Source organism: Anser anser (genome assembly GCF_964211835.1).
Source record: "Anser anser genome assembly, chromosome: 4".
Lineage (NCBI taxonomy): Eukaryota > Metazoa > Chordata > Aves > Anseriformes > Anatidae > Anser > Anser anser.
Genome location: NC_139724.1, coordinates 22035526 through 22061639, shown reverse-complemented (window position 1 = coordinate 22061639; position 26114 = coordinate 22035526). Strand labels below are relative to the sequence as shown.

The 26114-nt window shown below is 38.7% G+C and overlaps 1 protein-coding gene across 5 annotated transcripts in view; it reads left to right on the top strand.

The window, feature by feature from the left end:
• LOC310899262 (teneurin-3-like) overlaps positions 1 to 26114 on the top strand; it is a 1088357-nt gene that overhangs the window by 970154 nt on the left and 92089 nt on the right. For all 5 annotated transcript variants that reach the window (XR_014584113.1, XR_014584114.1, XM_083835486.1 and 2 more), the window contains exon 14: positions 23101 to 23403. Coding sequence is in view for 3 of the 5 variants with exons in the window: in XM_083835486.1 (XP_083691612.1) it covers positions 23172 to 23403 (232 nt within the window). In the remaining 2 variants the exon portion in view is untranslated. The remainder of the gene's footprint in view (positions 1 to 23100; positions 23404 to 26114) is intronic.

Sequence of the window (26114 nt, the reverse complement as noted above, 5' to 3'; positions counted from 1 at the left end):
GCTTACTGTGGGACTTCAGATGCAGTGTTGCATGCTCAGCTGCCCTGGCTGCTTGTGTTGCTCTTACCCATCTCCTCTCTCTGTGCCTCGGAGCATCTGCTCCTGGCTTGCAGATGGCAAGGCTGCAAGTACTGACCTTTGGCACTTGCCATCACTTTGTCACCAAAAGTCTAAGCAGTCCTCTCAACTCTAGAGTGGCCACTGTTACTGTCCTTCACTTACTACTACGTGAGTGAGAGATTTTTCCATGGTGAGCAGCTGTGTGTGCTTTCTACATTCTCATTTTCTTCTTCTTTTGAAGACGCTGTCATGAACAGAATCACTGTGGAAGTGTCCAGCAGGTGCACCCTGAACAGTGCTCAGGGTTTGGCAGGTGTTACTTGGAGCACTGGTTGCTGAAGGCTTTTCAGTGTTCTTCACGTTCATAAAGTTATAAGTGCTAAATGGCTGGGACAGCACTGGCAGAAGCTGGAGGGTGTGATTCCACATCTGGGCATCCGGAGTCTGCAGGTGAGAGAGAGATAAGCGTCCTCCAGCCTGGTACTAGAAGGTACTAGAAGAGGGTGGCAATAATCTTAGCATTTTGGAACCTTCAGTGGAAGAATAGTTTCCCCAAGCTGCCTTGTAACCAAGATGAATGACTATCAAATAGTTAATGTTAATAAGGGGAAGGTTTCTTTTAAATCTTGTATTTTTCTGGAAAGCATAAAACTTTATTATAAGGAAAGGAACACAAACAATAAATATTTTCAGAGTTACGCTGTGTCGTCAGTAAAAATTTGGTTTTCTTTGCAGTCCCTTGCTGCCACGCTACTTATAAGTTTACCTTCAGGAGAGACAGATTCTTCAGAGAACCTCATACAAAATATAAATGTAGCAAATATTTCTAGTGATGTAAACTTATTAATAAAGAACAGCAACAAAGAAATTGGAAAATACTTATTAAACTAATGCTGGAATTCATAAGCTTGGGAAATCTTGTTTGTGGTGTCTTTCACCTAACCTGTATATTCTAACCTATATATTCATTCTTGCCTAAAAGAGTGCTGTAACATTCTGCTAGATTGTATGCACAACAGATCTCTTGTAAGAGCAGTCTTGCTTTGGATGTGCGTTCTTCTGAGTATTTGTGCAATGAAGAGACTAGAACTGTCATTTTCCAACTCGTAAAATTCTACTTAGCTCTCCAAATCTAAGAATTATAAATTTCAAAGGGACAAAACTCATGGATTTCTCTTAAACCATAGTCTTCTGTTTCTCCATTTTTTTCCCATTTCAGCGTGAAATGTATTTGGGCAGACATAATGAGATAGACTAGGACTCTGTCCTTCACTATCTTATGTTAAATTCCAGTTTTAAAGTTAAATTCCAGTTTTAAAGTTACAGATTTAATTTTAAAAGCTGTCTCCGAAGTTCGAGATACATTTTGCAGAATATTGTTAAATAGGTCAAATCCAACTGCAAATAGTTTCTGTTCAGTTGTGTTTGATTTAATACATGAATTATCTCTATTACTACTAAAAGTGACACAATATTAGAAAAAATCTTCGCAGCAAAGACAAATGAGGATACAAGGAATCTAAGCAGAAAATAATCGTGCTGCAAATAGACAGTTTTCAACCCAGGTTTTTCCACCTTAGAAGTAGAAATTAATACAGAATATTCATCCAAAAATCTTAATTAAAGCTATGGTTATGATTGTCTCTTTAAAGCCATGCATTGATAAGATCCAGCACTTAAAAACTGAATTGTTTTATTCTTGCACCGTTCTCAAAATTAAGATTGATTTGATCTGCCAGCACGTGACCTTTACAAATCACAACACCACTTTATCATCTGATCCTTTCTCCGAAGAAAAACTGCTTAGGTCGTACAGCTCCCGTCTCTTATTATCTTCAAATCAATACGTTCCTTGTTAAATTCTCTGCTTTCCGGAAGCTGCTCTAAATGAAAATGGTTAATATGGAAGGGATTTCTTCGGGACAGTTGTTGTGAGCATATTTGATAGATATGCAGTATTTGAAAGAAAAAAAAAAAAACGATTTGAGTTGAAGAATCATATTATGAAGATGTTATAAGCTGAGTATTTTATGTCAAAAGCATGGAGATGAAAATATATTATCAGTGAATATGGTAGGTATTTTTATGCTGAAGTAAGTATGCTTTACACGCTAAACAAAATACTTCCTGCATGTGGAAAATCTTCACTTATCTCTAAGTTCATTTTTTTTCCCAGTTATTTCCTGAATCTTAATTGATTTTTTTTCTGATTCTATGCACAAAAATGAGTGTTTCGTAACTGCTATTTATAGGGTTACTATAATATGTAAACATGAGCTTTCTGTAATTTGCACCTGTTCACGTCCATATTCAGTCTCTTTCAAGAGTTGTAAGGGAGACAGTGAGTAGTCCTGTCTTCAGTCTCAGTTAGTTTTGTTGTATTGCTAACTCATTTCTTCTCAGAATTCTTAGCACAACTCTGTGGGACTTTTCTCCACAAAGAAAACATTTACTACTACCCTATTTTGCTGTTATCCATCTGCTGGTTTATCTCTGGGAGTGTTTTCCCTCTTACACCATAGCAACTTAAATTTGTAGGAGTCCGTCTTGCAAGGAACCTTCTCAAATACCTTTATCCATATGTTCTTATTATTTTCTAGCAGTTTAGAAAATCAAGAAGGGAAAATTTGTATAGATGTTTGAATATTCTCCACTACATCAGTGGATTATGTATGTATCTTCTGTGTGTGTTTATAAACAAATAGACCAAACGTGCCTTTAGCATCTCCTGACAGCTGCTTTTATTCTTTGAGAACTTCATGTGAATTTGATCATTACAACTCAGTAAGAAAAGCCGCTGAGCTTTGGCATCAAAGTCCTGCGCCTCTTGTTCCCGATGAAGTTGTCTGACAGATGTCTCCAGTACATTGTTCTCAAGCGTTTCATCAGTGGGTCAGTGGAAAAACAGGATGAGTTCCGACTTTCCCACTAGTTGGTCTCTGTGCTTGCGCTTTTCTTGAGTTTATGTTCTTATGTCTTTATTTTCTCAAGTAGCTTTCAGCTTGGAGGGATTAGAAGACAATATCTCTAAAAACTTGGATAAAGAAAGTGGCCTCTTGCAGTTATTTTGTTATTGTTTGCGATCCTTCTTTTACAAGGAGTCTCCCTGTGTACAGCAAGGAAATGGGTTTCTCTAAGGTGATTGTCTCCTCTTAGAAGATCTTACAAACATCAGCTGTCTTCCTGATCACAGCACCAACACATTTTGAATGGAGAGAAAAAGCTTGATGGCCTTTTGGTTATACAGCATCCTCTGGGCTGTGCAGTTGGCCTGGCCTTCAAGACTGCTCTCAACGGGCTGTTAGAAAACCGTGGTCAGCCCCGTGGTGTTAATGTTTCTTGATTATGGTCAAAATGGGCTCATTGAACTGTATCTGAGGCTGTGCAGGGACGTTCGGAGATGGATAATGAAAAGGCAGGACATTCTTGTAGATGGAGCAAGCTCTATGTGGAAGGTAGTGAGGTGGTAGATGGAATTCAGCAGCTCTGTAAAACCTTATGCAAGAGTCCACTGGGTTCGGTGTCCGCAATATGTGCATAAAATTCTTCTCCTTCCTGCACCCCTGGCTTGCTATGGAGGGTTGGAGGCAAGCCCTGTGCTTCTTCCAGCAACTTCTGCAGGCTCCAGCTGGGAGAAAAATCAGTGAAGAATTGATAAATATTCGAAGACTGGGAGAGACAGGCTTATTTTGGCAAAGAAAGGTAAATTTTTATATATTTATGTAGTTTGAATTTCCCAAGGGTGCACTTCCAGCCATAGTTTACATGTTGGATTTTTCACTGAAGGCTGTGATTTGTGATTATTATGTTTGAATTTCAAACGTGGGTTTCAGAGCCTTACACGCCAGTGGATTTTCACTGATGTGTATTTGTTACGCTAAATAAGCTTGCTATTATGTGTTCTTTATGTAGTTGTTTGTACTATAACTTCTAAAAAAAAAAAGGAAAAAAAAAAGGAAAACTTGTCATAAATCTTAATCTGTGTTGTCTATTTATTAGGTTTGCTTTGTTGTGTGAAAAACCGTATTTGGAAAACTCCTGAGAGGCACCATATGAACCAAAACAGCTAGATATGAAAATATTAGGGGCTTTGTATTAGGTGCTTTGGACACTTTCATATAATTCATACAATTCAGTGAAAGTATTTTTTTAACGTACAATGCACAGTACTGCATGTGGACTGTAAATTATTACGTAGGCAATTAAATAACCATAAAAGAAACAACTATGCTGATTATAGATAGTTTCTATATAGCGTGTTACAAATAGTGTTTTTCTTTCACACTCGTCATGAATCCTGAGATTCTGACTAATCTCTGCAAGATAAATTGTCAAAGCTTATTTAAAACAGAAACTGTAGAATGTAAATCATTCAGCAAGAAATACTTTTCTTTTCCCATCAATAGGCAAACTCATATATGTAACTGTGTGGCCTTGAAAATTGTGTGTGACTGTTCCAGACATTAGCCTCTGTGCTATAGTAAGATGAAACATACATGCAAGTATTTGGGGGTTTAGCAGCATACAGTTGTTTACCCGTTGCAAAATCCATTTGTTACCATTTTTATTTAATGCCTGTTTTCCTCTGAGCCTGGACCATAGTTCCCTCTTCTTCTCTCTAACTCCCTCTGATAAAAATGAATGAATGATTTTATTTTTTTTACTGCTATCAGTAAGCTTTAATGATGTTAGTAAAAAGAGATGAGCAAATATTTTTTTGAAATTCTTCCATTTTTCAGCAAACAATAGAAACTGTGAACATAGGAGGCTACATTGGGAATCTGGTAAAATAACAACTTAAGTACAAACATTTTTTTAAGATTTTATGCTGACAACACATTCACTCAACTTAAGAAAAATTGCAGATACAAACCTTTCACGTAGCTGTTTTTTCCATCATTTGTCAGTGTTTTCAAATTGCTTCAAAACTTAAGAAAGAACCACAAACCGAGATGCTTTAGTTGGTGTGATTTGTTATTGACAAAGTTGTGCGTATTTCCTAGACACTTCAAATTACAACAGTTGAGATGTGAAAAACTAAAAACTAATCAAGATTGGTAGTGTCTTACATGAATATTTCTGTTATGTGTGCTGGCCGTGTTCTAACAACAACTTAGAAATACTTAATTGATTTTTCTTCATGTGATTTATATTGGTGCTTGCTTGTAGGAGGCTGATATTACACAGAGAATGAGTTGTACATGGCAGTCATCACAGCAGCTCATATTTCTTGCTGAAAATAAATTCTTGACTCTTCATTTTTGTTTGCCTTCCTTTGTCAATATTGTGCCACGGAGATTACTGGTGGTAAGCAAGTTCACCAAAAAATGTCATGTTCGTGAGCATTGGTTATATGTATGACCCGCGGGAACGGGGTTAAGCTGAGGCAGGGGAAATTTAGGCTCGACATCAGGAGGGGGTTCTTCACAGAGAGGGTGGTTGCACACTGGAACAGGCTCCCCAGGGAAGTGGTCACTGCACCTAGCCTGTCTGAATTTAAGAAGAGATTGGACTGTGCACTTAGTCACATGGTCTGAACTTTTGGGTAGACCTGTGCGGTATCAAGAGTTGGACTTGATGATCCTTAAGGGTCCCTTCCAACTCAGGATATTCTATGATTCTATGATTCTATGCTATATGTTCATAGCAGCAGCTCAGAAAGGCAGGGCTCTGAGCTGTTTGGGCATTTAGGGCATTGTAAAACCTGCTGGTCCAAAATGACTGAAATTCATTGGCTTGAAGGAAACACCCCTTCTGCTCTGTTACCCAGTTTCCTTCCACGCTTTACCGTTAGAAGTGGGAGAAACCCAGATCTCGACTCTCTCTAAGCAAGTTAAAATCACCAAAAATGGTACAGAGCACAGTGCTGCTACTGTTTCACGACAAAATACTGGGTTTAAAGGGGTCAATTACTTCCATCATTTTAGTTGATCTAAATGGGATCTACTGTGTGTATTTATCTGTTGAGCATGGTCTGTATTGAGCTTAGCGTATTCTTTTTTTTTGTCTCGTTCATAAAAGCTGAACATCTGCAATAAATCCTGCAATTTATAGTATGGATTTCTAGATATGTCTCTTTCATGCTAGCTGCCTTGGCCTATGAGGAGGAATTTTGTCCTGAAGAGGCAGGCTAGTGTTTGCACAGGTCTGGCTGAGCCTTCAGCTGTCATTTGTAGGCTGCAGCTCACATTATGCCTGTCTGCAAGTGCAGTAGCTGCTCTGTTAATTGCTAGGAGAGCAGCTGAACAATTGCTCATCTGAAGTGTTCTAAGTGTTCTCCCTCCCTGTTGAATCTACAGGCAGCCTAGCTGCCTGAAATGTAAAAAAGAATAAAAACAGAAATAAAAATCCTGTTCCTGAGCTTGTAGAAATTGCTGTATCATTTAGAATATCTGTAGTATATGTAAGTTCTGTCGTGAAAGCGGTTGCTTGAATTGCTCCCTTTACTAAGTACCCCAGAATATCTCATTGTCATAAAGCCTACGTGTTTATTGGAATTTTTGAGGACCTGGCAGAATCTAGACCTGCACACAGTATTAATGAAATTTTTTTTAAAGATACGGAGACGATCCTACAAAATGATATCATGGACTAGGAAGGCACTACAACTGTCTAAATTACTCAGTTTTACACAGGTTGTAAAATGTGTCTAATGGGAGATTGCAGACAAGCAATATTTGAGAGGTGGGAAGTTTATGACCTTTCCTGATGCTTTGTGCAGTGTGCTCCTGACATTCGGTACAGAATTGAGATGTTCAGGGAGCTTTTAAATGAGAAACAGAGGCTTTGTCCTGTTTTCAGAGTAAGAAGTACCTATTTCTGGTGTTTTCTGTCAAGAAAATATTAAAAGTAAATATATACCAGATGAGTAAGTGCACACTGGCCTTCTTTATTTTTATGAAACCCTTCACGTTTATCCTTGTTTGGGGGTGTGAGTGGTTCTGAGTGCAAGGCATTTGGGAGAAAGATTACCCTCCCCTGGTTAGAGTATTTCTGTTCTTGCTGTTGAAGTCTGAGAGTGAAGTTCATTGATCTTAATAATGAAGACATTGAAAAGCCCTTCATCAAAAGCAGGGAGAGCAAACTTGACATTTTGTGATATATCTGAACTTGTTCGGAGAAAAGGAGGGATATGGGGAAAAGATGTCAAGTAACAAACCACAGCCTACTAGGCCTTATTTAAGCACTAGGGCTTGGAGAGGGGAGTGGTTTGTTGAGAAGGTTTGTTGAAGTGGTTTGTGGAGAAGGGTTTTTCTGTTGTTTTAGGTGGTTTGGTTTTTGTTTTTTGTTTTTGATTATCTTTTTTTTTTTTTTTTAGTTCTGCTTTATATTGGAGAGAGGAATCATCATAGTTTATTTTCCCTTGTTCAGTTATCTTTCTTGACCATCAAATTGATTTCAGCCAGGGGAAGGAAAAGAATGAAATACTTATTTGTCACTAATAATAGTCACAGATGAATAAAAATAAAAAACAACCAACCAACCAAAAACTTCAATGCCATTCTTTGCTTCATCATATGGCAGATTTTTTTAATATCACAGAATACTCGAGCTTTCTTCATGATTAGACACGTACTTGGGGTTCAGTGCAGCAGCCTTTGCTTGGGTACTTGCTGGAGTTTGCTAGAATTTCAAGTATTAAATCAGAAACTTTTAGCTGGTTGTCTTTATTTTGAAAGTGAGGTATTCATTTTAATAGAGGCTCTTTGTATACGTGTTTAAAGCAAGCTTTCTTGGTCTAAAAAATGGTTATAATTTAAGTGAAGGAAGAGTCAAGTAAACAGTCATTAATTCCTGTAATAAACCTACGTTACGTAACTCTGTCTTGATCTCCGACAGATACCATTTTCAAATAAAACTGCATGCAGTATGTGTACATACTGACAGCTTTCCACTGTTCTTTTTAATCACAAGATTAAAGAGGAAATGGCAGGGAATTTACAGCCTCTCCAAAGAGGCCCAAAGAGGAGCATTCTCAAGTGTTAGTCTTCAGAAAACAGGTGATAGCGCTGCTCATGTTTATTTTTAATAAATGTTTTTCAAGTTAACGCCGTTTCTGTGCGTCGGTACCAGATTGCCTGGTTACAATACGTGCGCTGACATCTGTCTAGCTTATAATTAAGCGTAGGCCTTCTATACATCGAGCATCTGAAATAGCTCCAGAAAACACAAGTGCTGGCACTGTGTCTCACTGAAACTTGTCCCTCTGTTGTGTCCCCACATAGGGAGGCAAAGTGACCTTTTTCTCTCAACATTGTCTTTACCTGAAAGGAAGAGATTCTGAATTCTGAACAGCACTGGAAGTTTATCACTAGTAGTTGTAGCAGCAGCAGAGAGGGTTGTGGGTTTGTTTGTTTGTTTTGTTAAAATGCCTGATTCTGAAGCTCATCAAAGGATTCATTTCACAAAACTGTGTCCGGGATTAGGGTATTTAAGGTCTGTGGGAGCAAGGGCATTTTCTTCCAAAGGATCAAGAAACAGAGTATTTTCTTCTTACTCATTTAAGAATCTGCATTTAAATAAAGGTTAATATTAATCACAGGCGTTGTGCAGTAATGGAACAAAAGAAGCCATTTGAAAAGGGTTGGCTGATTCAGCAAGTAATCACCATGAGTCAATTATAATGTTAGTAATAAAGCAGGTTTTTTAACCCATAATGTAGTTAAAACATATGTAAATCATCTGTCCGTGAAAACAAATAAATGAATTCCTATAGTAATTACATATACTTCAGACAAAGATAGACACCGAGGCTGTTTCGATTGTGACTGATATGTGCTGGATGGTAAGGTTTTCCTTGATACTGTTTGAAGTTAATATATTAATATATATAGTTAATATACTTAAATATATACTGTTTCTATGTTTTTTTGAAGAAGCTAGCTGTTAACAGTAGTGTTTAAAATACTTTCCTTTCAGTGGGTCAAATTTAATGCTGTATTTTCTAAAGTTTCCTCTCCCTTTTTGTTCTGAAGGCTATTGACGCTTGTTAAGACTTCAGGAAGTGATGACTTGCGTGCAGAGTGTAATAATTGCGCTGTGATTTTGCATGCGTGTCATAAGTAGTGTCCTGTGACAAACGCCGTTGGCTCGTCAATCAGACATTATTGCCCAAATGAGAGCCCGTGTGGCAGCATCCATTATTATCATTGCTCCCTGCTACACCTTACAAAGGTTTTGCTTATGGAGAGAGTGAGGGAAAAGTGGTGGAAAGTGGCAGAGAGCTAATGATCTACAGCTCTCGGGAGCCCAAGTTTTTTAAAACCTTTTGGAGGTTGTGAAGTTCTCTCTTTGCATTTAAAGGCTATTGCTCATAAACTGAGTGGAAGGGAGACGCGCTTTACTGTTGCACTGAATCTTGTTAAATTAAAAAGTCGTGCACTGTAGATAAGGAACTAGGAATTTACTGGTAGTCAAGTTAATGTTTCAGCAGTCTAATAGCCCATATTAATGTAGAAAATCCTCTTTAATAATACACTTAAAATTGTTAAACATAACTTCCCAGCACCTGTCCCTTTGGTGTTACACTCGCCTTTTTAGTGTTCCTCTGCGTTGTGGGGTCGGCAATAACACAGGTGGGGGGTGGGGGTGTACCTGCAGGTAGCCACCGCCATTCTCCGTCCTTCACCACAGGGGTGTGGTGTTTGTGGTAGGGCTTCCTTCTTGCTCACGGTCCACTTGGGCTTGATTTTATGTTTCCTTAACGTAGCCAGTCTGCTTTCTTCTCATTCATTCCCAGCTAAAGTTTTGCAAGTCGCCCCAAAGCCCCCTCCAGCCTCAGGTGCCAAAAAGGACTACTGTCTGTTAGGATGCAATTCCTGGACCACCTGACATCACTTGAAAGCAGCCCAGGTCAAGACAACCCCAGAGAGCTCCTGAGACCCTGCTCTGCCATGTTGGTACAAAGCCTCTGGCCTCTTACTAGCATTCACAAGGATTGTATTTATTGGGCTGTGTCATAGATAGAAATATCACTAGATTAAAGCTTTCTGAAATTAGGACCATCTGGTTCATATTTCCTATCCAAAAGAACTGTGTCGGTCAACACTATCAAATCTCCTCAGACTGTCTGAAGTGATAGCTGCAGGTCAGAAACTTACTACGTAAAACTGGCTTAAAGGATTTATTTATTTTAAATGAAAGTCAATGGAAGCAATGAGCTAATACCTTGCTACATAAGGAGAAAAGGGGCCATGAGTAGTCTTCTAGTAGCTAGCGTATCCTGTGCAGAAGGTTCTCTGCTGCCATGAGTACCTGTGGTTGCAGTGGGTTGCATTTTGTGTTGGGTAGGCTCTGTGTGAGCACTCTGTGGAACTCCAGATCTTTCGTTTTTATCAGACCTGGTTAAACCACTTCTCCTGTTTTGGTGACTCTCTCCTTGCCACGTCAAGGCCCAGCTCCAGCTGGAGGAACGTGGGATGATGCTATGGGTGTCCAGGCCTGTTTGGTTGTGGAGCACTGCAACACACGCTTGCTTTTCTTGGATGACCGTTCAAACTGAGGCATCTGCAAAGTGGAAAGGAGGGAAGGGGATAGATGCTATTGCAGTTGCTACTGTCCTTCATCTTCCTTTTCCAAAACAATTAAAAGCTGTTCTGCTGGATTTTTTTAGAATGACATTTTTAACCAAATTTCTTGTAAGCATCAGCCAGTTCCTGTTGGCTTCCTGTGCAGTCAGTAGAGAGAATGTAGACTCCCTCAGAAGACTCCCAAGTCTTTTTTTCTTGGTTGCGTGAAAAACTGGACTCTAGTATTTTATTGCAGGTATTCTGGCAAACTGTATTTTGGGAATCTGAAGTACATCTCATTTGATGAATCTGACCTGCCTTTGTGATGCTACAGACAAGACATTCAGAAACTGAGACTGAGATAACTTTCTAAGAAAACCACATTGTGTCCTTTCATAAGCATGGCACACTGGTTTGAATAAGCTTTCAGGAGTGATGTTGTAGTGAGGTAAGATACTGCTTCCTTAGCTCCTGATTGTACCTATTACTGATCAGTAACAGTCTCTAATCTAGCAATTCTCCAGGACAGTCAGTGCCCTTTACATTAGTCAAGTACCAGCCGGTAGTGTTTTTGTGGTTGTTGCCATACCGTTGTGAGAAGTAACTATATCCTTCAATAGGATGTAGAGGATGCAGCCTCTCAGCAATGTTTCTGACCTGCTGATAGACGGTACTTTTCCCTTATGAGGCAGCAGCTCCTGATAAATCTGACACTTGTGCTAAAAGCCACTGATTCCTCCTTCACGTATTCAGGAACATAGCCCTGTGGTTATACCAGGTAAGACAGTACAAAGTAATACATATGGATGGCTTAGGTTAGCTACGCAGTGTTCTTTGGTATTTTAGATTCAAGAGAGAAGACTGGTATGTTTGTCTCATTCACAACCCCAACAATGCTTACACCACAGGACAGCCTTCATAGTTTTTTTTTTATTTATATGCAGGTATACATGTATGTATATAAAGCATTTATATATATATGCATACGCAAATATTTCACTCTCTTTGTAATGTTTAATTAATCTTTTAAGTGTTAGGGAAGCCAGATCTGTGCATCAGTGAAGATCTGATGTTTTTTACAGAATCAGGCCACAGAACTAATGTCTCCTCACCTTTCCAAGCTCTCTAACCTACTTTGCTCTAGTCTCCGTCGCTATGTTCCGAACTCTCTGTACAAGCCTGTCTCTCTGTTCCAGCTGTGCTTGGTGTTTGTGGGTTTGGGGATTTTTCTTTTGCACTGCTTTCTGTCCGCGTGTGAATTCTTAGATTTCAAATACTTGCATTCAGTTATATGGAGATCTAACTGACATAACAGAGTATTAAGATTTCCTTTATCCTTCCCATGCCCCCGTATGAAAGGTAAGCTCTCCAAATGCTTATATCATGTGCTAAATCTATTTCTTTCTGAACACCTGTTTCTTGCAAACCCCAATTAACTATATCACCCACCCACAGCCCGGTAATCCTGTCCTGGCAGTATGTGCATGAATGTTGGTGAGTGCTTTGAGCCAACCTCTAAACTTGCAGGGGGTCAAGGAGGAGTGAAGCAGCCCATTCATTGTCCTCAGCTGAATAAGGACACCCCGAGAAGACGAGTACATCCGGAAATGATAGCTGAGTGGTGTGATCCCCTTCATTCATCCTTCTGGGCATTCTCATCCTTTCACCTGTGTGTGTTAAGAGCCTGTGATATTCATCAGACCGGCTCCAGTCTCAGGGCTCATCTCCATCAGTGGTTTTAAAAGTGCACTCTTCAGTCAGTGTAGCTGCATCTGCACAATAAATTTTGCTGGCTTAAGCTATGACTTATAGTAAATTTGACTGTACTGGCGAAACTTTTCAGTCGAGACTGGATCTCTCAGTACTGTACATTTTGAAGCCTGCTCCTCAGCTGTGCAAATACAGAATCAAGACGTTGATTCCTCCAGGTGCAGGTACAGGTGCTGGGCTGCTTCTCTTTTTTCTGATGCCTGCATATGCTTAGTCCTGGCCAACCTGTCAGAAGCAGGAGAGAAGGATCAGAATTTTCTTAAAAGTAAAAACTTCTTAACGTAGCTAATGCAGCTGAAGGAACTTCCCAGACTTCCTACTGTGCTGTAGTGTCCTCCACATTAGGTTGAAGATGAGCCCCTCTGCTCCATTGTGTAGATCAAGAAACCTTCCAGATCCTGACTTCTTGAATGCGTCTCATGCCCTCTTTCTTCTCCCACAAAAACGTCTTGAGTATCAAGACAGTTCAGGGAAAAAGTTGGTGCTTGGAAAAGCCTATATGGGAATGGAATTTGTGTCCTTAGCTATAGAAGTAAGAAAAACACAAATAGGTTATTATTAGGTATAAAGCTATTTAAATAATAAATTGATGGCAAATAACACATTAATGATACTTCCACGAATACATCCATACAGATGTTTCATATTAAAATGGAATTGGAAATACTTGAAACTGGATGAAAATCAAACTGCTCATCCATCCAAGTACTCCGTATGCATTTGTGTGAGGCATCTTGACTGTCATCGTGGGGAAGATTCTGGTTCTCTCTGTGCTTTTGCTTTCCCTGTCCTGTAGTGAGCTGAAGCCTGCAGTGCTCCTGGCTTCTAGTCTTACGCCTGTGCTTGCTGAATGTATTTAGTAAGAAATAAAGGTAGGTGGAGTAGAATAAGTTTAGTTCTAGTGTTACTGACCTGTGGAACTTCTGTACAAAACTCACATTAGATCACAAAGGATTTCATTGATAATTGTTAAACATTTTCATTACTCAATTATAGTTGACTGTGCATGCATGTGGAGGGCAGCTTTCCATTTGTTGTATAGAGATTTTTTTTTTTAAAGGATAGAAGATAGAGGTCCATCCTTTAGAGGTCACTTTCAGATCTGTTACTGAATTGAATTGCTACTTTACTTAAAAGGGCCTTTAATCAATGCTTGTACTGAGAAATTCTGGATATTGTCTTATGTGGGAATAAGGATTTAAGGGAGCAATGTCCATGCCTTTCAAAAGCATAATGCGAAGCTGCTCAACTCTTTGTATAGAAGCTTGCGCTTCCTTTGCAGAATCAAGATCTTTAGGCAACGAAGTATTTCTGTTACAGGTTGTGACTGGCCTGTGTCAGGTCTGCGTGCTGCACCAGGCGCTGTCCCTGGGCCCTGCCAGCAGCAACTCATGCAGCATGTGGGAGTACGGCTGGGTGCCGTGCCTGCGGGTGGCTGACACAGGAGGAGGAAGTCAGCAGGAGGCAGATCTTCATGGCACTTCTATAGCTTCAGGAAGGAGGCTTTACGTTATTAGGGGTTAATCGGGTGTTCTTTGAAGGCTGTTACCGGAGAGGATTTTGGTTGGTAGCAAGCTAGGGCCATGTCAGAGCAGGCTGTGTAGAAGCTATCAGAGAGAAAGGTGGTGCTTTGAACGAACTTGCTAAGTAGGGTGGGAAATGGTATGCCTCAAATAGTTAACCAAAGAGCTTATTTCGAAATGTGTCATTCTTTTGTTTGCCTTAATCAAAGTCTTTGTTGGGTTGAATTTGGAGACAAAACGTGGGGATGTGAGAGTGAAACAGGGGTGATTAGAGGACAAAAAGGGTTTGTATGACCTTAGGTAAGGCTAAAAATCTGGTGCTATGAAAGGGACGGTTTGAAAGAGAGAGGGAAGAGGTATTACAGAAAGGAAGTGATCCAGCAGAGCAAGCATCCTCCTCCCTTTGCTGTTGATGGAGGATAGCGCTGGAGAGGAGGCAGAGGTGGTGAGCAAAGGGTGCAGCTCGTGCAGGCAGGGGCGCAGGAACCTGGGAGTATGAAGGGAGATGTGACAGCCGATGCAGTCTGACGGATGGGATATCTATACACAGAGTAGGCACTGCTAATGTAAACTTCAACAAGTTAAACAGTGCTTTACTATACTTCACGCGATGTGGGCATCAGCTAATAAATTTTCACACTTCTGGGTTAGGAGTGGCGAACAAATGTTGTAACAGTAGGAGCATAGAGTAATTCTGGTGTTGCTGTGGGGGTTTTCATCATCTGGGGGACTCCAGTTTGCATCTGTATGGTTTTGATTTGTTGCTGGTTTGGGAAGGAAAGTCATAGGGGCAAGGGGTAATTTTGAACAAAACAGAGTTGTTGAGCATAAAAAACAAAAAACAATTGGCAGCATGCCTTATACATCTTCCTAGTCACTCCGTATTGAGGTGAGTCATTAGTGAGTCTCCAGGTTTCCAGACAGAGACAGTACTGTAATTACAGTGTGACTGGGACTGAAAAATCCAGTTACCCGTCTGATCACTTTGAAAAGAAAAATCTTGTTGTGAATGTCCTGTGTTTCTCAGGAATTTCAGCCTTCGCTATGAGGAGCTGTACGTGGAAACCAAGGCCGATGCTGCACGTGTATCCAATGTCACACAGCCACAGGTCCAGCACCTACCCTGCTCTCTTCTTTCTTCCCTGTCCCCAGTGATGTCCTCATTGGAGGTTCCTCAGGTCCTCCTTACATTTCCACACACCAACATAAAGATATTTTCAGCTGAATTCTGTCACAGTATGCCCAGCTATGGGTATGGCATGTGGTATACTTCATTTCCCTTACAGTGACTGGAGAGAGGTATGGGTTTTGAAGCCTCGCTACTGTCAAAGTGTTTGAAATTAACTCTGTTAGGAGAAGGGGGAGTTGAATGATAGACAGCCTGTTCTGATGGTAAAGCTTGACATAAAGATAATTTTGTTCTCCAAACAGAAATGAAGAAAATGTTAGGCTGTGTTCTCCGCTTGGGGACTGTTGCACCTTTGCTGTTGCTTGTGGCTTGTTGCGTGCTGTTCCTGTGTCAGGTTCTCCATATCACTTGTTTTAAATGTCCCTAGATTTCTTTGGTTTTATCTCTGAACAAAAGTAGACTATTTCAAGAAAGATTTGTTCAATTGTATTCTTGAAATGTCAAACAATTCCTCTGTTAAATTGATCGAGAAAGAATTGTACTTGCATAAATCAGGAGGCCATTTCCATGGGTTGGATGAGGAGAAGGAGGGGAAAAATCATAGCTAAAAGATGGGTAAGGAAGGAGGTGATGGCATAAAGGATGAATTTCAAGTTTAAAGGAGTGGAAAAAAGTATTTAGGCCTTTTTAATTGTTGCTGAATAATGAATTATGCAGTGCTGACTCTCAGAGTTGATTATTTTTCTCTGAAGTAAATAAGGCATGATGTTTCTCTTCTGAAGTTTTGTTTGTTCTTTTCCTCTGTTCAGGTTTTCCTCTTAGGGTTTTCTCTCTTCCTAGGCTTGCTGCATCATTTCTCATCCCCAGCGTTGCCATTCTGAATTATTCCTTCTCCCTCCGCTCTCTATCCTGAGTTCAGCTCGCTGTTCATTTTTTCATTATGCTGCAGCATTTCTGCTATCCTTCGCCTCTCCATCTTTTCATTGCATATTCTCACCCTCATTTTCGGTACCGGAGCATGCCACATCATTTCACTCTTTCAGTCTTGGTGTTCTCTTTCTCACTTAGCTCTCTCAGCCCCTCAAGAAAAAAGAAAAATCTTATCCAAATCCCCCAAATTAGACATCTCCTCTCAAGATCTGAAATGCATGACAGCTTCTGCAAACCATTCCTCCCAAGGAGGAACAGAAATTGCCAATGATAGCCCATTTTGAGTTCCTCCAGAGGAGAAGCTGATCCACTGCATTAGCCCTCCCTGCTTGCAAGTTACCCCTGTCTGTAGAGCCTGCCTGGCAGCTAAATAGCCAGCACAGCCCCAAGTCATATTCCTGCATGGTCCAACTGTGGCTCTCTTTAGTTCTTGCTCCTGGAGGTTCACAGCCCTGCTGTGGGAGGGCTTCCAGCAAGCCCAAACAGCTCCAGCTCCATCTCAAGCTCTGCTGCACGGTCCTGGGCTTTGTACCTTCAAAGGAAAATGTCATCCAGGGGAGTGCTCACATCATTACAGGGAGTGCAGCATCTCACAGGAGGGAAGGCATGAGGTGTTCTCTCCCTTATATATTTTTTTTCTTTCCCCCCCCCCTCAGGGGTTTCAATTTTAAGTACTGGCAGCAAAAATTGTTACACAAACGTCAGCCTCTGTGACTAAGCAGGGCCCTGAAGATCTCTTTTATCTTCTTGCTAATTTTCCTAACTGTCATTGCAACAAACTTTTCTAATGAACATAGAATGCATTTATTTGTTGTTTATTCTGCCGCTGATCAAGCTGAGATTTTTAGATGGACTGTGCAAAGTAATCTTTATTAACATTATGTCCTGTAGCGATGGCAGATATGAATGCTCTGCTCCCCTGACTAATGCAGAAAAACGCTTGAAGAATATGCACTATTTTTTTTCTAGTGTTCATTTTTCTTCCTTCTTTTTTCTTTTTTTTTTTCCTTCCCCTTTCTATTTTTGATCTAATTCTAAAAAGTAGGATTAGTCAGTGACTCAAGTAGGCTTTTTCAAATTTTGGTTTGTGAACTGCCTGTCTGGCAGGCCATCTGTTTCCCACTCCCCCTTAAGAATGCTGACTTTGGATGCTTTTCTGGGCTGGAAGACAGACTTTTAATATTAAAGTGAGTTTCTAGATATGATGACCTGAAATATCCATGTATTAAGAGTCATCAGTTTGACTAATGGCACACCATGGCTACAGATCATCCTAAGCACCTCTTCAAAGTGTCATTTTTCCAGCTCAGTTGATTTCTGACATATCTCACTTTATCAGCCATTGAAGTGGAAATTTCATCACTCTTTTATGCCTTTTGAGTTTTTCTTAGTATTTGTTTGTAATAGGTTTTATGGGTGATTAGTTGTGGGAATTGTGAGTATCTTTTGTGGACAAGAAACTTTCTTAATTTCTGCTTGATTGTTGCATATTACGCTTAGCCTTTTTAATCTTCTTGTTACTACAGCTGAATTGGCTTTGTTCTTTTGCTATTAAAAGGCATGCAAGTATTATAACTAGTGCAAATTGTAATTAATGTAATATTTACATTAACAAACAAGTACAATTAAAAGGAAATTCCAATTAAAATAATTCAGTAGAACCACTTAGGCATGATTTGCAGCAATTGTTTTCATTGCTGACAATAGGAGCCGACTTGACTCCCAACCTGTACAATCCTCTTCTATTTCAAACAGAAATGTGAGCCTGCTTCTTCCCACTGCAGTCCTGCTATGCTTTCCCTGCCTGTGCTTATGTAGTAGTGCATCACAAAAAGAAGTTTGTTCCTGACCAAAGCAAGCACAGTCCAGTCTGCCCTTGTATTAAGGGATCAGTGCAGAAGGATCAATGTTACCTATTCATAATAATAGTAATAAGTAATAAAAATAATAGTAATCCAGTAGTAATGCGGGCTTTTGAATGGAACCGTGAATGCTGATGTTAGAAATGCTTAAATTGTTAGATTTAGGTCTTTGGAGGGAAGATTGTGTTAAATGCCTAAGTTTCTTCCACAACTTGGTTCCCCTGCCTTGGGGATGGAAGGAAGAGTTCTGCTCTCAGCGGTAGGTGCCTTTTGTTAGTGGTGCTTTCTGCCTGTGAGACTGAGTTCATACACTGGGCTTATAACCATATCTCATGCTCATTACTGTTCTTCTGTAACAAAGAAATCTATACATTTTACCCTCTCATTTTTGAAACCTTTTCTATTCCAGCACTGTATATGTTAAAATAATACTTTAGTTATTCTCAGAACCAATTCTATTTTTGCTTTTTATGTTTTGAGCTGTCTAAAATGGCTATACACATCGAAAGCAAATATAATATATGTTGTAGCAGATCCATAAATCAACACAAGCAGTGGTATAGTCTTTTCCGTTCAAATATCACTTCTTTGTTTTGTTAACAAGCATCTTTTTTCATACCTTTTTATTATTTTGTATCTGTGTAGCGTTTGGATATTAAGGAGCATAAAATATCGAGGTATGTTTAGGCTTCTTAATCAGTTACGTTACTGTTTTAACCAGCTTCTATTCTGGAAGAAGATCCTGAGAGACGGGTAGGGAGCACTGTGTGTGTTGGGAGAATTGCCAACCTCTTGCCAAACTGTAATAACCCTTCTGGGGAACTCAGATTGAATCAAATGCAGTAATTTACCATAAAAGTTTAAAAGGCCTGCAGGCATGCTAAAGTTGTAGCTGAATGTTTTAGATAACACTGTAGTATGACCCTAAATCCTCATTTACATCTTGACAATTAAAATATACACTACATTTTATGTCTGCTGTACTTTTCCTATATTGCAGCGAAGGGCTTCAGTGGTAAGGTATTGTTGTTTGGTTTTTTTTTTTTTTTGGTGTGTGTAAAAAGTTAAACAATTGTTTCTTTTCACTACTGTGACTTTATTAAAAGTAACTGAAATGCCGTCTTGGAGATTTTTAAGTAAAACTACTTCTTTTGCATCAGCCAGCTTTGGCTGTGTCTGAGACTTCTGTTCAGTTGTCGGAGCTCTGCCGTAGCTTCAAGAGTTGTGTGAGAGTGTGCCTCCTGCTCTGGTTTGGTTTGCACGCTCAGGCTGTCTAAAACACTTAGAATAAAAAACTGTGATCTTACAACAAGTTGATTGTTCTAATTACTATTTGCACATACCTTATCTGACTTAGTAATTAAATATTGTGTGTAAGCATTTGCACACAAGGGAATGAGTTCTGTGGTCCCAATGACCTAGTCACGTACCGGAGAAGCTGCTTTGATTTTCCTGCTTCCCTTCTAAATTAATTTTAGAAGAAATAAGTAAGTATTAATTAAAAAGCAGGCATCTGCTGTTTATGGTTTTGAATGGTTTTTAAAATTTGGAGTGACAGTAGGAATGTTTGGTCTGATTGGGGCTGCAATCAGCTAAGCCATGTACACAAATGGAACAGACATGAATATATAGGAGCTGACATCTCGGTCTGCTGATTAACATCCTCTCTCCTGCTAAATCCAAACAGGAGCCTTTAACACTGGTCAGATCACTAAAAAGGTCACAGGAGATCCCAATAGTCAGTGACACATCTGAGCACCCTCAGTTCTTCATACATAGAACAGCATTAGGCAAAAACACTTGAACGAGTGGCATACATCAGTCAGTTAACTTTCAATTTTCTTCAGTATATGCAGACCATTGCCAGTTAGCATTATAATGCAACATGTAACAGTATTTAGCATGGCTGTTTTGACATCCTCTTGTGAGTGGGTGAGTTAGTGGTTCAATAGCTTTGTAAATATTGCTCTATGGAAATTTTCTTTCATTTAATTTGAGCAAAGCTATTTGGTGGACCATAAATATTGACATATGGGCAAAGATTACTTGCAGATGAAGGCAAGTGTTTTTGTATCATGTCACAAAATAAATTTAATTTTATTTGGTTTAAAATTTTAATCTGATTTGTCAAAAAAAAAACCTATTCATGCATCAAATTAGTTGCTGCGTTCCCTTGTGTTTGTATTGTACTCATTACCAATATTTCGTCTGAGCTTTTTCTAAGGCATAGTGAAAGAAAGCTAGACAGTACATTAGGGTAACTCCCACTGGGATGCAGCTTTTAAGATACAGAAAACAGAGGAGAAGAAAAAATGAAATGTGTTGAAATTTGCCTACCAGTAGTTTCAGTTAAATCTGAATATTTGAGTAAGTTGGGGTTTTTTTTGGTTGTTTGGTTGGGGTTTTTTTGCCTTTTTTTTTTTTTTTTTTGTATTGCAACTATAGTGATCTTTATAACAAAGCCGCTAATCAGATGTCATTACTGACAGGATTTTTTTGAGAAATATTTTTACCATTAACTGAATATGCTGGTCAAATTTGTGGGGGGAGAAAGGGGGTGTGTGTTGAAAATTGGGGGCTTGGGAGGGGATTCATGGTGGGAGAAATAAGTCCTGCACAGTCTTGAGACTGTCGCAGTATTTAGTACTGCAGTGGGATGTTTTGTTCAAGACTTAAGGTTCAGATCTTGTAAAGCTATCTGCAAATCTTCCATTGTTTGACTTGTCATAACTAGACTAATAAGTAATTGTTAATGCTGATATGGTTCTGTATTCAGCAATTGGTGTTCTCTCTTTCTGTATTTTGATTGTGGTACAGGACATTTATTTGTAGACATAACTTTAAGATAGTTTTTATTCTGTCTCCTTATCTCCAATATGTATGTTAATTCACTGATGAGAAAAAGACGTGAAAGGCTCACTGAAAGGCGTGAGCCTAAGGACGTTAAATATTTCCTAAAGCTTGCTGAGAGATACTAATAGTTTCCCAGAAGTTAAAGGTTACCAAAGGTAAACAGGTGTTTTGTATAATGCCAGGTTCAAAAAGATCAGGCTCTTAAATCTGACAGGTTTTTTTTTGGTTTTTTTTGGTGTTTTTTTTTTCAAAATGTCCACAAGAAATCCACTACCCTTCATTGTTCATCATGGTGCTATGCTCACAGTCAAAGTGTCTCAATAATCTGGTGCTATTAAACAGGTTGTGTTTTTTTTTTTTTTAACTTTTTCATTCTTTGCATGGAGAGGCAATAGATAACCCAGAAAACTGCCTTTTGATGTTTTATTGAATTCATTGACTTTTGTGGGAAGCAGATCAGTAGTTCCTCATGCTACAGCATAGATTAAATCTTTGAGGATTTTAGCTTGGTATAGTAACAAAGAATTGTGTAAAGAGTGGGGTTTTTTAGTTTTTTTTTTTTTTTAATGTGAGCTACATATGCCTGGAAACTTGAAAAAAAATCACAATTATTTAATCTTTGATGAGGAATTGTGCACGTCAGTTTTCCCATGGACCAATTTAGAGACATTAGGAATTATTGTGCCTTTATAGTCTTGAAACACGTAGATGAGAGGGGAGATAAGCTTCCACATGAAGTCTTTACACTGAAGAATACCTGTTAATTTTAAGTTCACAGTTCAGCTTAACACTAATAAACCAAAAGCTCACAAAATTCTTAGAAAATTATTTTTACATGAAAAGAACTTGAATTCATTAGTCAATAAAATATTTTAAAATCTGGGTGTTCCATATACAGTAAATAGATACGCTACACAGACATGCAGGTATCCAAATAGCCAGAATTTAAGTAAACTATTACACTACTTCAGTTTTCTTGCCAACATACCAATATTTCAGATTCTTTTACCCCTTGAAGAACATTTGTAAATGTAATAAATATCAAAGAGAATTTGCTCAAATGGAAGGCTTCATAGCTTTGTCTTTTAGTCTAACTTGAGATTCAGACAGGTCAAGAAACGTGAGAGCTTTCCAGAGAATTTCAAGACAGAAGATGATAAAAGACCTGCTGTTCAATAACTTGAGTTACAGTTCAGTGTTAAATTAAATACTCTCTCAAAATCATTTCAGGAGTGACAACTAATTAGTTTGATATTAAATGTTTAAAGTGAAGCAGGCGAAGGGCTCTAAAGCAACCTTGGTTTTGCTGAACAAGGTGCCAATGGAGTTGGGTATTGCTTTGTGATATGTGCTGTAAACTGTCATTTTAGTTCTACATCACTTGACTGATAATACTTTGCAAAAGTATAATTTGTGGTATTTAAGTATGTTAAATTGAGGAGAGCACCAGGGAGAGAGTTCTTGAGACAAAACAGAGAGCCCTAATATATGATGTGTTGAACAAGAAATATCAAAGTTATATAAAGTCAAGAAATATAAAGTCATCCAAACTATTCTTCATTTAGACATTTTTTCAGTTGTTTAAATATATGAATTATATTCTTGATTTTAATTTAGCTCTTCTCTTTAAAAACAACAGCAAAATTTCGAAACTATTTCTTACTCTGTCAGAACTGTAGATGTTAAGTGTGCAGGGCCCGTGAGATGAAACTGAGAAGTCTTGTTTTGAAAACTTACTGGAATGAAACATTAAAGAAAAATAAATAGCAATAAGATTCTTACTGTAATGTTCCTCAAAAACATGATGGAAGGAAACATTACTCGTGACTGTCATTTTCAAATCAAATATTTACTTGCTTTCCAGCAGAAGTTAGTTATATAGAACATGCTACCTGAGAGAAGCCTTCCTGCATATCACCTGCAATGTTTTGTAACATGCTCAGAAATTGTGCGCATGTTTTTGATGAGAACAATTCTAAAAGAATAGAATTGACAAGAAAAATTGTAGAAGTCTGTATATCAGAAACAGACGGTAAAAGCAGAAGTTCCTGACAAGCAGGAGAAAAAAGCACATATATCTTTCCCATTAGAGCATGCACCTTTCTCTGAATAAGCGAAACCGACGTATTTGCAGGTAGAAAGACTTCAAGCACGTAACGTGTTCTTTAAGCTGAAAGGCTGAGTTCCCCCCCTCCTCTGAGTTTTCAGTCTGGTTTTGGTCTTCTCATCTTCCCTATAAAAATAGGAGTACACCATGAATTGCATTGTTGTTAACAGGAATTTCTTGGCTAGTTTTTTGTCAGGATAGCTCGTACGTGAAACTGTTGGAAGTCTTGCAAACGTGACAGGACTGCGTTTCGCCCATGGTTGATCAGGCCTTGCTTTCTGTATCAGGTAGTTAGGCAGAAACCAGAGCAGTTAGAGAACATTGTAACACGTAATTTGTCTTTCTAATTTTATTTTAGGTGGATGTGAGCTGAATGCAGAGAAGAATTCCAAGCAAGTTGGGCCGATGAGCGCACGGAAGGAATGAAGTATGGATGTGAAAGAACGTAGGCCTTATTGCTCCCTGACGAAGAGCAGGCGGGACAAGGAGCGGCGCTACACAAATTCTTCCACGGAAAATGAGGAGTGCAGAGTGCCTACACAGAAGTCGTACAGCTCCAGTGAAACTCTGAAAGCTTTTGATCATGATTCCTCTAGGTTGCTGTACGGAAACCGGGTAAAAGACTTGGTCCACAGAGAAGCAGATGAGTATTCCAGACAAGGTAGGCAAGAAGTTTTTATATGAACAGAGTATATAATTCATTAGTAACAAGGCATTCCTGCTGCGGGAAGAGTATGTTGTTATACCCATTTTAACAGTTTTAGTAATACTCTACAGACACAGTACACTTCATTTGTATCCCCCTAAATATTTTACAAAGATGGGAAAGCATTATGCACCATCTTTGAAATACATAATATACGATGCACAGGAAAGTTACGTAAATGGTCCATGTTGGTCAATGGCTCAGTGACAGCATGGTGGTTTCAAGTGTGAAGTATTCAGGCCTTACAGTTTACAAACTAGACCCCCAGCATAAATTAATCTGATTAATGGATTGTCCAAAAGATTGCCACTCCAATATCCCTAAACTGTAAATAGCTTCAAAATTAATCAAATAAATGAATACAGCTGTTCCAATAACACAAGGCACTATAAACAGGATTGCTGAAAAATACAGTATGTGTGGATGAGTAAATGAAAAATATAATAACTCTGTAATGGAGCACTGTAGAGCAAGTAAATTAGTCAGGCAAATTAGTTAGAAGGTGTTCGGTTTATTTGTGTGGAGTTTTTTGTTTGTATGGTGTTGTTTTGTTTGTTTGCTTGTTTTTAGTGGATATTTATGATATCTAACCAGATGCTAACTGGTTGGTGTCTTTCACCATTAAATGTTTGAGTCCTGGACTGCAGAGAGATGAGAGAATCAAATACCCTTGGAGATATCCAAAACCCAACTGGATATGGCCCCGAGCAGTTTGCTGTAGCTGACAGTACCTGAGCAGAGGGTTTGAACTAGATGGTCTCAAGAGGTCCCTTTTGATTCTATGAGGTTGCACTTATCTCCAGTTAGGGTCAAGCACTCATGCGTCACTTTCAGATTCAATTGTAAACTCTTTAATTTGCATTTCTACACTTCCAAAACAAAAATACTTAATATAAGGAAAAAAAAATACTGGAATGTGTGGAGTACTGCATCCCAGCCATCTAAAAGAATAAAGATAGGCCAGGAGCTGTTTGAAATGAAACCTCAGTTTTCTGTGTAAAGCTACACTCTCTTTTTTGTGGAAACAAAAATAGATTTAGGGGTAGATAAGGAAAGCTTTCTCCTTGTGAGAAAGACTTTAGTTTTAATTTTAGAAATGTTTAAAAATATTTTCCCATTGGTGGTTTTTCTTTGTTCCAAGTAGAATAACTTTACATTAGAATTAGAGCTGTGCAGATGGTGTTGACTTTTTTCCCTACAAATGTTTGCAAAGGAAATAAAAATATTTCTCTTAGGCTCATGTAACTGAGGATTGCTGCTACTGTAGCCTGTCTGCTTTCTGCTGTGTATTTTTGGTTTCTGTGATGTGTTGAAACTTCAGGTCATCACTACTTTCAAGTTTAAGTCATTAGTCACCTTGATCCTGTTACTTTACTAAGGAAAAATCAAGAGGAATGAAGTTTTCTAAGGCCCATACTATAGACGCTTTCAGAGTAATAGTGACAAAATTATATCAAAATAGACACTGTTTATTTAATGTTCCTTAACTACGAATTCACAAACTGTTCCCTGAGTAGAGTACTGTTCTCTTTAAACAGAAGTAGTGAAATGGAAGAAACTAAGTAATCTGGCATGCCACATATGATGAAGCACAGGGGCTTGTGGTTTTTTTCCTCTCCATTTTCTTCAGAAAAGTACACAGTACTTATTGTCCAATATGCCATAAGTTACACATCTGTAGATCTTGGACGTGTAGTGTCATCTTCATCTTTCAGTGGTCTCGGTGCTGTCATCTGTCTCCATTTGATTTTTCTCATTGTCCTTTCAATTTTTCTTTTATGGCTTATTGGCTTCCTCTAATGCTTGCTGTTTTAGCACCTTCAGGGACTACCTGCATGTTTGATAGGGTCAGTTTAGAAAGGGCTTGTTTTGCAGTCTTAGGTACAGTGTTCCTTTGATTCATCTTTGACTGAGAAAATTTACTGCTTCTGGCATTGGAAGCATTTGGTGGAAAAGGTGTTCAAGGTCATTCTAAAGGTTTTTAAATAATATATAAAACATGCTTCCCTTTATTTTTTTTTTGCTTCTGTCTAGAAATAGAGTGCAGATATGTAGCTGCTTTGAGAGTCTAATTGCATCATAGTCTGCTAAACCAACAGGAAATAAATCTATAAGTAAAAAAATAAAAATCAAGTGTTAATAAATGCCTTTAATTGAGAAATAATTTTTAAAATTTTTGATGACCACTGCTTCATTTCTTTTTTCCAGATTGTGCAAAATATTATCAAATTTCCAGTGTCCAGTGGAAAGCTACTGGAGCAGTTACATGAATTTCTTGAGCCTCTCAAATCAGACACAATTTAAAAATGCCAGTGAGTTATTTCAGCAGGTATTGTGGGGTAAAGCCCTTCAAAGCTTTTTGTTAATGTATCAGAAATTTACCACCTCTTCTTCCTGATTTGTCTCACTACACATCTTTGGTATTCCTACTTCCAAAATCCATGGTATAATTCTGAAGGGGATACTGCTGTAGGAGATAGGTGTGCCCCATTTAGTGGTAGCGTTATTCCAGGAAATCTTTACTTGTGGAGAGGAAGTTCCCCAATCATCAGCTCCTCTCACAGAATCTTTCCTTGTCCACTGAATTTCTCTTGCTTGAGATTAATTGCATAAATTGAGGTAACAGCCTAAAAGTACGTTTCTCATTTTATTTCTAAAAACAGCAT